Raw genomic sequence first — 14,867 nt, 5'->3', positions numbered from 1 at the left:
ACCCTCTGAGTCCTCCTTAGCCTGCTTTGCAGGGTGTGTTAAGTAGCCGTGGTGTTATGCCGCCTGTCTGGAAAACAGAGGGCTTAAAATCTTGTCTCATATAACCAGAGGCATCTGCTGAGCTTGATACCATAGCTTGATACCCAGACTGTAAGCACTCAGGGAAGAAGCTCTGAGGATTATTGGGGCAGTGCTGCAGAGAAATAGCCTTTTTCTTTCCATCAGAGTGCTGGTTCCAGTGCATGCAGCACTGTGTTGTCATTCTGGCTGTGGATGTACTGGTGCTTGATGAGGTTCCTTGTCTGGCTCTGAAAGTTATTGAGTGGCCAGTGTGCTTCTCCTTGTGCTTCAGGGCTGTGAGGTCCCAGCGCCTTCTTGGTTGACATGGGGTAAATGCAGAGCTGCTTCTGTTGTCCTCTCACTTGACCTCCTCCTGAGATGCTGTGTTAGAGCTCGTTTCTTTCACAGCCTCCAATGGCTATTTTCTGTTAATTGGCAAGTCAGAGGCAGCCCCTTCCTTCTTCCTCCACAGCTCATCATTTGCTTTGCCTCCCTTTTCCCTTTCCTCCCCCCTCCCCTGTTTCTCTCTGAACCATGCACCGCTTAATAACAGCCACCATATTCAATTAAAGATCCATCTGGGAAGCAAAGGCTGGGCTTGGTCCGGAGTGCCAGGAAGCATGTCGTGGTCTTAATGAGGCCATATATTTGTGGAGGGAGAGAAGGAAAACGGCTCCTTATTCTCAGGGATGTTGTGGGACAAGAAGTAAGAAATGGGAAGAAGTCCCTTCTTGCTTGAGGAGGTGGGAGACTGGAAAGGAGGTGAAGTGTGAGGTGGGGAGCAAACAAAACCCTGAGCCATGAGTGCTCCTGGTTGCTGCTTGTAGCCCCTTACAGTTGGCCTTACAGATCATTAAGGATGGGAAAGGTCTCTATGATCATCAAGTCCACCCTCAACCCACCCCCACTACACAGCATTGCTTCCATGCTGCAGTGTAGCCAAGACACCCCAAATCCAGGTCTCAGTCTTGCTGGAATCTTGAGGCTCCTCTTGCGTGCATAGAGCCTCAGGTTGTGCTGTAATGATGCAGATAGACTCCATCCAGCACAGTGCTGGCCCTGGAACGGGCTGGCCTTGGGCAGGGGCTCAGCAGCAGGATGGCTCACTCCTTTGGCCTCCCCACTGCCAAAAAGGCTTGCAAGGTCCTCTGGGGTCCAAGGGAACGATGCGGGGAAAAAAACCAAACCAAACCAACAAAAAAAGCCCTTAAAAATTAAAAACTATCCCAGCTGCACTCCCTTATTTTGCCAGCTCTGTCACTTTCTTTCCTGGGCTGGATTCTCATTCCAGCATAGGCTCCCAGGGATGCCTCGATTAGCCTCAGCCCTTCCTGTTACATCATCCCTTTGGGGTTGTTTTGCATACATGGATGAGTGACTTCACCCTCTGCACAACCCCAGCCCCAAATACCTCCTCACTGAGAGATGCTGAGCCACACACAGCTGGGGAGCCCATGTACAGCTTTACATGGGGCCCTGGGCTGCTGCATCACCCCATGTCAGAGATCCTGGGTGGGTGAGGAGGTAGAAGACAGTTAGCCATGCTATGGGGCTGCTATTCATCTTCCCCCCCCTTTCTTTTCTGTTATTAATTTATAAGGAAGTGTCTGCTGCTCACCGTTCTCCATACAAGCCAAGGATGGGCTCCTGCAGCTGATAGCTTGCAAATGATTAGTAATTTGATTTCAATTGGATGAATAACCCGTTAAAGCAAAATGTGCATTAGGCTCAGAAATCTAATTGGTGATAACGGCGTAGAGATGTGCAAGGAGTGCTTGGTTCTGCTCCCTGTCCTTCCCTCCCAACTCCCTCCATTCCCCCCCCCCAAAAAAAAAAGAGATAATTAGGATTTAATTTCATTCTCACCTATTCATTTGTCTAAATATGGGTGTTTAATTATCCATCTTGGCTGATAGCTGCCCCTGTGTGGATCTGAGGCTTCCCCTCCCTTGCTTACAGCACTCCCAAGCAGTGTCCCTACACTTTGATGTTGGCTGCTGCTCAGGTTTATCGTGGATGGTTGTTCCTTCATTTGTTCATTTATTCATCTTGGAGGGCACCAAACGGTGTTTAATAGGCAGGAAAGGAGGGACACCATCCCTTGGCTCAGTTTCCAGGGGGGTTTTGTGCACGTCATCCAAGGAGCAGAGCAAAATTAGCCCCACTGACAGCACTGTTGGTTCTCCTGGGCCATAAGAGCCATGAGAAGCTTGAGTTTGCTTGGAGCTTTGGGTTCTGTTTGCTGTTTGCAGATGAAAAGCTGGGGAGGCAGAAAGCCAGGGTGGGTTTTCTGAACCACTGTATCTGAAGAGTAGGGAAGCCTGGGTACATGTGGAACTAATAAATATAGATGTGAGCACAGCTTTATCGCTGGAACCTCACATCTAATGAAATCTAACAGTACCCTAGAAGAGGTACTCACCCCTGTAAGAACAGCTCAGAGATCAGCATGGCTCCTTTCTGAGCTGCTCTGTGGGGTGAGCACAAAAGCAGGCTCGCCTTGGGGAGACTCACAGCCTTGGATGTGCAATTATTTCCGTGCCAAGCGCTGTTCTCAGCTGATTTCTGAGCAGTGCTTAAGTCCCATTGACTTCAGTGCTCATGCTGAAGTGCTTGCTGGCCCAATTCAGAGCACATTCAAATCAGGCAGGCTCGCATGAGGCTCATCCCGCTGCCCTCAGCTCACGTTGCTGCTTTTCCTATGGGGCTGCTCATCAATCACCCTGACGGGGAGGGACAGCGGGGGTCACGGCCCTGCTGGGGGTGGCAGGGGAGCAGTGCTCCCAGTAGCATGGCAAGACAGCAGAGCACAGGTCAGGCGTCTGCCTGAGCCCCCAGGGTCAGCGTGGATGCTGCCTGGTTGGAAAGAGGAGAAAGGGGGGGGGGGAGGGAAGAAAAAAGCCAGCACAACCTGTGGGTGCCCTGCCTTGATTGAGGATGTTATTCATCTCGAATCTGCTGTTCCTGCTTGTCAGCAGGCAAGAGTGACAGAGTATGGGAAATTAATTTCCGAGGTGGGAAATTGCTAATAATTTATTTACAGCCGGGGCGGGCGCGGAGGAGGGAGTGCAATATGGAGAGATTTGGGTTTTCTGCTTAAAATGTCAATGCTTTGCATTAGCTGGGACAACACCTTGGGGCTCCTTTCCCATGCAGGTCTCATTGCCAGCACATTGGGACCCATGGGGCTGGCTGTGCTGGGGAGAGGGTGGGTTGTGATGGTGAAGGATGCCGTGTTCAGCATGTGCCATTGACATCTCTGTTTGTTTGTTTGTTTGTTGACAGGATACACACCCACTGGGATTTAAACATCTCCTTCCGAGAGACTTCTTGCAGGTACCATTTTGGGGCACCTTCTTTGTATGATAGGCTGAGCGTTTATGGTTTGTTACTGGCATATGGATGCTGTTAGATGTAAATGATTGGTGGTCCTATGTTTTTTTGGCCCAAATATCCTTTCTTCTATTATTTTGATTTAGGAAAAGTTCTCTTGGGGGAAAAACAGTCTCTTTTGAAAGAGGGAATTGATTGGCCTTGGTTGACCAACAGTTGACCATGAGCCAGCAGTGAGCTCTGCTGGCTAAGAAGGCCACTGGTGTCCTGGTTGACCAGTGGTTGACCAATAGTTGACCATGAGCCCTTATGGCTTCAGAAGGACATTCCTCTCAGCACTATGGCTGATGTAGGTATGAGAGACATGAGTTCTGCCTTGGTTCTGCTCCCGTCAGAGCTGGGCACCAGGATGAGGTGGGCAGCGAGGAGCTGAAGGACCAATGTCCTCTTCTAGTTGGACTCAGTGACACAGCCTAACCTGAGCACAGTGTGGGCTGTTCTGCAGGCAGCAGTGATGTGTGTAGGTCATACCTTTGTGCCCGGAGAGACAGATCCATCTCTGCTTAATGGAGTGCTGGGTGGGAATTAAGTCTTGGTTTCCCCCATGTGACTCAATGGTGAAAACAGGGAGGGAATGGTGGGAAACATGAACTGAGTCACGCTCCAGTGGGGCAGAGGGATTCACTGGGCTTTAGGTAAGTACTGACTTTGGCCCTGGAGCATAAAACTCTATAATACCTAAAATTTACAACATTCAGCATATAAAACCCCCACCCCAATCAGGAGGAGTCTCGGAGCCGGTCTAGGAGGCAAATCTCACCCAGTGCTCCTGTAAAAAACAGCTGAAGGGCTTCTTTTGTGCACCGGTCCTCAGAGTAAAATCCCTGTTTTGTGGCCCTAAGCTTTCAGGACTCTAAAATAGAAAAGAATGGATTCCTTCCAGGCGGACCCTTTCATGATAAATTTCAGCCTAGAGCAAAGTTTTATGGCTGAGTTATAAACCCCTAAAAGGCAGAGGTTTGTAATGGAAGCGCTGACACGAGCCTTAATTAATAGCCAGCTGAGCAACGGCGCTGCAGTTCAACACAGCCGTGCAAACACCTCTAGAAATCAGCATCCCTGCCTTCAAAAAGGGATATTTCTGAACCTCAAATGCGTGGTGTAAAACACTGCTCTGGTTTTACATTTGTTGTGCTCCCTTTGCTTGCTTGCTGCCATCGTTTAGCTTTCTCCTGCCCAGACCATGGCAGAAGGTATCAGTGATGTGCAGAGCTCCATCAGTTGGGTTGGTCCTCCCCAACCCACGGCAGGATGTGGGACCTGTAGACTCCGTGCTACATAAAATCAAGCAGCTGTAAGAGCTGCCATCCTAATTTACCTGTCACGGGGCTGGCTTTGATCTTCCTTTCCCAGCTGCCAGAGGATGCCTGGATTCATTGGCTTTAGCCACTGTGGAATTGCTGTCAGTCTTGCCCTGGATAAAGACATGTAATTGGGTACAAGGCGTTCTGCCTGCAGAGAACCCAAAGCTGGAGGTAGGGGAATTGTCCTGAGGGGCGAGATTAGGATCTCTCCTTGTGCTGCCAGGTGCTTTTCTCCTGCCCCTGTCAAGCTTTGAAGTTAACACTGGCTTTCAGCCTTCGTTTGCAGCTCCCTATCTTTAAAACTGCCTTTTTAAGGTAGAATTTGCTTACACGGATATATTAGTCCTTGTATACCTTGTATACCTATATTAGTCCTTGTATATCCTTTCTCATCTGGAAAAGCCAAAGGAGGGACTGAGAGGTCAGGGGAGGTGTTTGGCAGCTGGGAGGCAGATGTGACCTACACCTCCCTGAAGCCTTCAGCCTGATGCTAGAGGAGCTGGCTGTGAGCAGATAACGCCTGCAGCTTACAGCAGGAGGAGCAGACAGCTCCAAAGGGACAGGGAGCTGCAGTGCTGGCGGTGAGCTGTGCCCCACTGATTGAAGTGGGGCAGATGGGGATAGGGAGATAGAGCCCTGTGGCTGCCACTCACACTGCTGGGAAGCTGGGACAGCCTGCTGTGTGCTTTGTAGGTTTGTATAGGGAAGGCTTCTGTGTCACATAGGGCTGAGTTTAACCCGTGGGGTTATTTCTGCTGTGGCTTCAGGACGTTCAGGTTTCATCCGCGTCGTAGCAGAGCACATACAAAGCTCTCACCTTTATGACTGGTAGAGCTCTGCACCAGGACGTGCTTCCTGAAGGCAGAGGTGTTAAGTACAAGGAAGCTCCTGGTGCTGGCAGGGATGGCAGTTCCAGGCATGGGAGTGCAGTGTGTTTATCAAACAGTGCCTGTTTGATCCGGGACAATAAGCTGCCCAAGTAGAGGGATGTGTTCTTTTGTTTCACTGGAAGATGAGAAGTAAAGTAAAGCCACGCCAAATCCGTGTGGCTGATAGATATCAACAGGGGCATCCTGTGTCAGATAGAAGGGCAGAGAGTTGGGGAGATGCAGCCAAGAAGCTCAGCCTCCACTTGCATAGAAGACCACAGACAACCTTTGCTTGGCTGGGTTTGAGCCCCACGAAGCATCCGTGTGATGACAGAGCGTGTAGACACTGAGATGCAATGGGAGGAGCTGCTGAGTTGCCATTCCAATCCTTGTGTCCCACCAGCTGCTTTGCAAGGACTTTGCATGGCAGCAGGACATGCCTTGGGCTGCTTGGTTTAGCCATCCTCTTTTTGTGAATCTAAAGGGATGAGCAGGAAGCAAAGAAAGTCATTCTGTGGCTGGAGGCATTGGTGCAGGTCAGCTCTGGGAGCTGCTGCTGGTCTGACTGGGTTCCATGGAGCACATGTGGGTGAGTGAGGGACCCTCAAGACTTCCCTTTGCTTCTCCCCTCCCTTTGGGTCTGCTCTTACCCTCTGGCATTGCTTGTGATTCTGACACGTGTGTGCTGGGATGGATGAGCAGGGAGGAGAAGATGTGTTTCCATCGGCTTGCTGGAAAGCGGTCTTTCATCTCTCAGAGCAGGCAGCTGAAATGCATTGAGAGAAGGAGCAGAGTTTGGGATGTTTCAGTTTATTGCCTTTCCTACATTTGTCTTGATTATGGACATATGATAGGCATTTTATTAAAAATAATTAACATTAATNAGAGACCTTCCACCCGTCGCACCAGCTGCATGTCAGCGACACGTCCTTTTTATTAGCTGAGCAATACATGGCTGTTTGTCCATGACTCAGTTCTGTTGGAACGCGGGGTCCGGATGAGTCCAAGGCTTCAGGGAGTGCTGTGCATGTCGGCAGGATAAGCCCCATTGATTGTGGTGCAAATCAGAGCTGCCAAAGAAACTGTAAGGAGGAAAACTGGGACCTCTGGGCTGCCTGGTGCTGCAGGCAGAGGAGCATTGAGCCCTTCCCTGCGCTCATAAGCAGGCAGCAGCTGCTTGGCTTGAGGGGAGCTGAGCTTTTGGAAGGGCTTTGGAAAGGGAGGAGGGTGGAGATGCAGAGTGGGAGGCTGATGTGGAGTGAGCAGGGATGATGGGGGTGGGTGATTGTGGTAAATGAGGGCACAGAGCAAAGGGTTTGCGTGGGAGCACAGCAGGGACCTGGGAAGTGGTGGGTGGGGAGACGAAGAGATGGTACAGCTCTGGGAGGAGCGAGGGATGCATCACCTGGAGCAGGTGGTGGAGGCTGAACGCTGAGGTCTGTGTATGGAAAGGAGGGCAAAATAGAGATGGTTGCTGGGATGTGTAAATGCAGCTGACTCAAAGTAGCTGGGGAGTGCACGAGCCTCTCTGCCGGCTGCATTCTGACTGCTCTGCTTGCAAAACTTCCTTTATTAGAGGCCAAGGTGAGCTGCAGGCTGCGGTCGGGAGGGATCGATCGGGGTGTGATGGATGTTGGGAGCAGAGATGTATGGGTGCCTGTAGTGCTTGTGGCAGGGCCATGGAGATGGGCTGCTGGGGGAAGGGCTCTGGGTCCATTCTGCTGCCCCACTGCTGCCTGCCAGTGGGAATCAGGGAGCTTTCAGGGTACGAAGTATTTGGGCATGCAGCTCTGCTAATAACAATACAGTGTGCACAGTGGGATGGGTTGGGGTTGGGGATCTCAGAGGTCTTTTCCAACCTTAATGATGCTATGAGATGCTTTGGGTCTGCCTGATAGCTCATCAAACTCAGCAGCCCTGTCTGCATCACTGCAACAGGAGGGGAAATCTGAGGCTCATTGTGCCATCCAGGCATCCCCATGCTGAGTGCTGTTGTGGCACATATCACATCCACCCATCAGCATAAGGTGCCCTTAGCAATGAGCTGGGTTTGTGCTTCATCACAGCTCTTCATCTTTTCCCCATCTCCAGTCCAGTTTCAGCGTGGTGTAGTTCCATCTTCCTTTTATTTATGGGCTGAACGACGAAGCGGGATTACAATAAAAACATCTTTAAACTTATTTCCAGCTCATTTTGGAGTTGCCAGCCCTACTGATCATTTTTATGAACTGTCATGAACATTAATGAAATTTTATGAGCATTTTGCTCAGGACGTTGCAAGATGATTTCCCCCCCCCCCAAGATAAGTCTGGAGGGAGAATTAGATCTGTGTGAGCTGGCTTGGAATCTGCAGGTGCCTAAAACTCCCTCCCTTCCCTCTTGCCTCTGTTCTCTTGCCTTTTAGCATCACATAGCCATAGAAGGGTTGGAGTTGGAAGGGGCCATTAAAAGCTATCTGGTCCAACTCCCTGCTTTGAATGGGGACACCCATGGCCAACAGGGACATCTTGCCCCTGTTTGATGGGTGACATCTCCTTGGAAGGGGGAGATGGCAGCAGGGCAGGTCAGGATTGATGTCTGAGGAGGACAGAGAGTGGCTGGAATGATTTTTTAATCAGAGTTGAAGACTGGAAGCAATAAAAATGTACCCAAGGGATCCATGGCAAGAGAGGCAGCTGTGCTCTGAGCTTTGCTTGCTGGAAATCCTGCTCGTATTTTGTGCATAGGGTGCAAGATCTGCTGGGGGTACAGCATGGTCCTTTGGCTGTGGATGCAGCTGCTGCATCAGACCAAGCTGCTGTTGGGCACATGGCAAGCTCCAAACACCGATCTCCAGCTCAGTGCCAGCTCTGAGGCTTTGCAACCTGTGGGGAAAGTTAGAGATGAACTATAGAAAAATGAGGATGGGGAGCCAGAAGGAACTTCCTAAGCCTCCCCAGTCAGTGCGGTGGTGGGGATAGGAGAAATGTCCAGGAGGAGCTTCTTTGCCCAGGGCTGATCTTCCTGTGTGATGGCACAGTGCCGTGGGCTGGCAGCAGGTCAGCTGCCTATTGTTTCACAGCTACAAACTCCCTTCCCCCCCCTCCTTCCACCCCCACCTACTCCTTTTTGAGTCGCCTGATCTCAGCCTCCAAATCCTTGACCCAAATCCTGGTGCGCCCAGCTTTAGGGCTGATCCTGCTCTGCGCCTGCCGGCTGGGAAGGTGTCCATCAGTGGGATGCTGCCACGCCAGCTGATGAGCAGGGAGGGGGCAGAGCTTTCCCTGAGCTCCCCCAGCCTCCTGCTGACTCAGGAGCTCCAGGCTTTCCCCTGGTGCTGGCACTGACCTTGCCTGGCACTACAAGGCCATGCCAGGGCATCACTGGAGGGGAAAGTCTTCATGCAGTGCTGCTCATCCTGCAATGGGCTGGAAGGTGGGGAGCACCTCCAGTGGTAGGAAGGGCCCTTTTTCTTTGCTGAATATGGAAGCTGACACGCTAATAAGGGGCAACAGAGGATCTGTTGTCTCTTAGGGATCCTCTTTGCTGGATGCACGCAGGGTTTGGAGGTGGAGGGTCTCTATTCTACCTGCTTGCAGGAGATGGGTTTTGTCCTAGGGCTGCTGTGTGCCCGTTGCTTTGGAAATGGGTGATCACTTATGGTTTGGGTGTAGAAAAACTACCAAGAAGAAACAGCTCAAAGCTGTTATTGCCCCCCAGTCCCAGCACTGAGTAGCTGTGCTGTTACATAAGGTTGTTTCTCACCCGCTATAATGATGCAACAGTATTTATAGACCAATCTGGGTTTTCCTTTTAATGGCTTCCATAAAAAGCTCATTATGCCCCCCCTGCACAGCACTGATTTACATGCGCTCCCCATCCCCACGCTGCGCTCTGACAGCGTTCCATTCCCATCATGGGGGCACAGCAAGGAAGGGAGAGTGACCAAACCATCTCCAGATGCTTTTTGCTCCCTTGGAGCCACCCTTTCCAGCATCACTGGTGCTCCCAGGGGGGACACAGTGGTACAGGAGGATGGCACATCACAGAGCCAGGGGACTGCTGAGATGCAGCACGATGGAGGTAGAGCAGGGGAACCCTGTGTGCAGCTCGGCTCTCCTTGCCCCAGCCCATGCTGCTCTGCATCCTTCCTTTTGCATCTTGGATTCTTTATTGGAAGGAGGGGCAGAGGGCTGGGACAGTTTTATGGCAGCGGTATCGATCGGTCAAATTTAATATAATCCCTGCAGTTACCGAGTGCTCGTTAAGGGGATGGAGAGATGGTGAAACATATTTAAAAAGAAATCCTTTTCGGTTTTATTTCCTCCTGGTGCCACTTCTCAGAGTCTCTGCTCCCTTCCAAACCCAGCATCGCTCTCCTGCACCCCATCCCTTGGACGACACCCATCCATTTCTCACCTGCTTCCCACCACTTGCCCCCGCAGCAGGGGCTCCATCCACAGCCCTTTTGCCATAGAACCTCACTGGCTGATGCCTCCCACTCTCCCCTGCCACCCCATGCGGACACATAGTGAGGTTTTTATTGCTGTTTGGAGGGCTGCAGTGCACCAGGAGGCGGCCACTGTTGGAAAAGGATGGAAATTTAGACCCAATTTTGCCCTTTCCCTGCTTTCCCACTCTATGCCATCACCCTTTGCAGTCGCTCAGAGCAGCACATCCCATCCCCAGACCCCGCGGGCGCCTGGCTGCCTCCTCCCGGCTGCGAGGACTGCGACACTGATTTATCTTTTGGTTAATTGTCTCCATCCATTAGTCTCCCCATCCTTCTCCTTGTTAAAGATGCAACCGCCGCTAATCTCCCTAAGTGAAACACATTTAGCAGGCGTCGCTCCCAGCCTGAATCCAGCTCACAAGCAGCCCAGCATCCCCAGGGTGCTGTGGGTACCCCCCCATCCTTGCCTCTTCCCATGCTTAACACTGTTGGGCAGAGGGTTCTGGTGCAGATGATGCTCAAACCAACCAGCCACCCAACCCTGTTGTTCACTCACAGAAGCTGGTGGCACGTCTGGTAGCCTCAGCTTCCTTCTGATTCATTGGTACACCCATGAGGATGGCTGTGCATAGTGAATCTGATAGACCCATCCTTCCTTATTGGCAATGGGGCTCCGTGGGGAGCACCTCCCCATGCAGGCAGCTGCTCTCATGAGTGGCTGTTCCTGGAAGCACTGCAGCTATCGGATGACTGCTGGTGCCCCATTACTGTGCCATTACAGAGCCACCCTCTCTGGGCAGACAGAGGGCCAGGCATTGCCATTAAGCATAGCACAGCAGCCAGAGCCTTTGCAGAGAGCATTAGTGGCTGTTTCTTTTCCTCCAGAGGTAATTTTTGCAGCCATTAGTTGGCAGCTTGTCTCGGTGCTGCATTTCCCTGTGATGCCCAGCAAGCTGCTGGGCTGCAGGTGGCTCAGGGAGAGCCTTCCCTGTGCTCCTGGAGGGGGGATCTGTTGCTCCCATTCATTAGCATTTGGAAACTGCCCAAGCTTTCATAATAACCCAACCCCTTCTTCTTCTTGGCAGTGAGGCAGAGCCCGGTGGCAGCCCTGGGATCCCATGGGATGGCAGCTTGCAGCAGCCTGGGCTGTTCATTGCAGTGGAGAGGCAGGCAGAAGCATGGTGTATAGAAGGGAAGCATCCCACCCAGTGTACTGAGGCCCTGCAGAGCACAGCAGTAAACATCACTTGAGACACTGACAGTGACCTCAGGCCAGTTCAGTGTGAGCTCTGTGCCACGTGCAGCTATGGTTGGCCTTAGGAATGTCCCCAGCACTGCTGCCTGTCCCTCAGCTCTTAGCAGGAGGTGCATCCCTGTGAGCACAGCATCCCATTCCTTCCTCAGCCATCAGCACTCGCTTCTTTTTACCCCTTTCCCTTCCTCGCCCTTTCTTAACATCCCCTGCTCTGTGCAGCTGCTCAATACAGTGTCACAGAACCGGGAGGATGGGTTCAGATAGGGAACAGCACATCAGCTGTGATTGGAAGTGACAAAAGGAGTTCATCTGGGCTGGGTTCACTGCTCAGATGCAGGGCTGGGTGAAGCTCAGCGTTGTGGACTCGAGGCTGCTCGTGCTAGGACTGCATTGCAAAGCTCAGTACGCTCAAACAGCAAGAATACCTGCAGACAACCCGTGATCAGAGCTCCCATCAGCCAGAAATGAGGGGTTAGGAGGCTGTCAGCATCACTGAGCTGCATTACAGCAAGCCCAGAGCCTCTCCCTGCAGCAATACTCAGTTTCCCACCCAGCAGTGTCTTAGGGAGCTGAAGTGCCCAGTCAGTCCTGCTCAACCCATTAATTACCCAAACCCCATGCAAACCCAGTATTGCCTTGGCAACCTGCAGCCCCACAGAAGGCTGTTTGTCTCCTCCTTGACCTTTCGGGAGATGTGTATCTTGCTCAAGCCCCCTTCTCTAATCCGGTTTTTAAAATATAATATTATGCTACTGGAAGGGATCAGACCTTTAATCTGATTGTGTGTGCATGTGTGTTTGTGCATGGGTTGGGGGGGGGGAGCCTGCATCGGCAGCGGCTGGAGGCGAGACAAAGGAGAGCAGAGCCCTGTGTCCTGCTGGGCTGCAAGTGAGCACCTGGGGGGGGGATTACAGCCTTGTGCACATTACAGCCTTGTGCACATTACAGCCTTGTGCACACAGATGGGGAAATACTCCACCTGGCCCTTTGCAGTCCCCTCAGTGGGGCTCCTACCTATGGGGCTGTGCTGGAGTAGAGCTGTGGGGGTGATGCTCTCCCACCCATTTCATTTTTCCTTCCAAGTAGACTCAGTGCTGGTCTGGTGACATGGGTTGGCCTTGTATGTGGGGATCTTGGTGGTCTTTTCCAGCCTGAATGGGTCTGTGATTGTGTTATTCTATGATTAAGGTTAGGAGAGACCACCAAGATCACCCAGTCCAGCCATCAAGGCAAGATGTGAGCATAAATTAGCAACCAGGGTGAGCAGGATGAAGCAATCAGGGCCCAGCTGGCCAAAGGGACTTGCCCCATGGTCAGCATTGGCCAGACGGGTGATTAGATCAGGTGTGGGTCAGCTCATTGTTCATCAGTGCTGGTAGTTGGGACAGCACTGGGTATTGTGCAGTTGGCTTTTGGGTGAGGTAAGTGCTGAGCTTTTCCAGGAGCTGCTTTTTGTTGTGAAATGCTGTTTTTGGGGGGTTTTATGGTAAGCAGAGCTGATAGTATAGGGCTGGTGGTGGTAGGGGTGGGTTGGTGTAGGGTAGGACTGAGCTGGAAGGGTGCCCTGCTGGCTGTAGGGTCACCTGGAGAACTGAGATTCAGTTCCAAGTTAAACTTCCTCAAGGATGGATTTTTGTCTGTTGTTATTTGGTTTTGCTGAAGGACATTGGGGTGAAAGCAGTCAGCTGGGCTTTGCTCATTGGAGCTCCATGTGGGTTGCTGGTGCAAATGCTGCAGGTTTTCTATCTGGAGCAGGCAGGGGGTGGCAGAGTGAGCCCCAGTTCCCAACACATACATGAGTGCTGCAGAGCTGCTCCCAGGGATGGTGCAATGTGCTAAAAGCTGTTTGATCCTACGTGCTCTGTGTCCCTTTCCCCTCAATGTCACCTCCATGTCAGCTTTGTCTTGTGCTGAACCATTGGGCAGAGGTGTATTTTTGCAGTGGCCATTAGCTCTGCTTGAGCATGGGTCAGCACCTACCAGTACTGGGGTGTTGATAAATGTATTGGGACACCTCCTAAAAACACAGGTGGCTTTTGGGGATAAAAACCTTAAGGTTTGATGCAGTTTCCTTCCCTATAGAAGGCAACTGCATTTCAGTGTAGGCAGAATCCCATTCCTTCCATGGCTCTGTTGGTGTGTTTACCTGTGAGGGATGCTCTACCATTGCAAAGATATCACCATCCCATTTCTCTCCCCCCCCCATTGCTCTTCTCCTCCACCCTTTCCCAAGCTGAGTTGTGCTGATGGCAGCGTTTATCCGCATTTGTCCTCTGTCCCTGACATCCAGTTATTGATTGGCGTGATTAAAAAGAACTGATAATCACTTCACATTAATCCCCTAAATTACTTAAGACGCCAAAACATTTGCATAATGCATCTTAAAGGTGGCAGCTAAAAGAGGATAAGACCCAAAAGTGCTTGCCAAAGGAGAAACTGGCTTCCCACTCACCTGTGGGCTCGCTTAAGTCATGAGCCTTCTGCTTGCATAAGGAGGAATCCGTGCGGGTTTAGCAAAGGAAGAAGCATTGGGTGCTCAGCAGCTTTGGGATTTGAGCATCCCTAAGGATGCCGGGGGGGAGCAGCTCCTGTCTGCCTCACCCTGTGAAAATCTGGAGCCAGACGCCCACGGAAAGTACCTCTGTCTAGAAAGACTTTCTGCCCCTATAAACTTTATCTGATTAGCCGGCAGCTAGACGACAGATTAGCCCCCACTTTGTGCACCGGGGCCGTCCCGCTGCAGATCTGGTGCTGAGAGTGGGGTTGAAAGGAGGTGGGGGAGGGAAGAGAGGGGATCAGAAGGGGCTATTTAAGGGCAGGAGGGAGCTGGGTGAGTGCAGACCATGCACCCTGCTGCTCCCAGGTGAGGCCACCTCCTGCAGCAGGAGCAGTGGCCATGTGCTGCGTGTGGCAGCACCGGGCGGGCGCATTCGGCACGTGAGTAGGGATGGGGATAGGGGCTGCACTCCTCTATGGGCATCTTCCTGCAGGGAGATGGGTGAGGAGCAGCCCTGCTGTACACCTGCTGCTGGGGAAGGTGGGGGGGTGAGCATTGGAGATAAAGCAGGGAGGAAGGGGAGGCTCGCAGCTCTTCCATTCGCATTTACAGAGGGATGTTTTGCAAGAGCTTGGCTGCATGTCTTCTGAGTTTGGGTCCTCCTTCTCCATAGGGGGGGAAGCCAAAAGTGGTTGGACCCAGGCTGCTACTCAGCATTGTGATGCAAGGAGAAGAGCAGGTAGAGCTATGCCATGTGCTCCAAGTGCTGCACATGTGCAGGTCCACGGTGGGCTTCTCTCTGAACCGAAGAGCAGTTTCCAAGCAAACAGCCACGCATTCCAGCAGCTCTGGAATGGAAAATCTTACTTGTTGAGGATAGAAAGGGATGGCAGCTGATAGAAAACTATCAGTTCTCTCCGTTCAAGTTTCCTATGAGCGCTGGGACGGAGCTCCATATTCAGTTTTTCCATCCACGCAGCCCACGCACCTTGTATGTGTTTGGCACAGCTGACAGCTGGCGGCTGCTCAGCCCTTTACGGGAAGCGTTTTGCTCTCC

General features: G+C 51.9%; 1 protein-coding gene across 6 annotated transcripts in view; it reads left to right on the top strand.

Annotated features, from left to right (window-relative positions):
* The window catches only part of SAMD11 (sterile alpha motif domain containing 11), a 52,351-nt gene that overhangs the window by 19,098 nt on the left and 18,386 nt on the right, over positions 1–14,867 (top strand). For all 6 annotated transcript variants that reach the window (XM_032448733.1, XM_032448732.1, XM_015882690.2 and 3 more), the window contains exon 4: positions 3,346–3,396. In XM_032448733.1, coding sequence (XP_032304624.1) covers positions 3,346–3,396 — 51 coding nt within the window. The remainder of the gene's footprint in view (positions 1–3,345; positions 3,397–14,867) is intronic.

This window comes from Coturnix japonica, chromosome 21, assembly GCF_001577835.2.
Source record: "Coturnix japonica isolate 7356 chromosome 21, Coturnix japonica 2.1, whole genome shotgun sequence".
In the NCBI taxonomy this organism is placed as follows: Eukaryota; Metazoa; Chordata; class Aves; order Galliformes; family Phasianidae; genus Coturnix; species Coturnix japonica.
The sequence above is the reverse complement of the archived record's forward strand: the minus strand, read 5'-3'. Positions and strand labels throughout refer to the sequence as shown.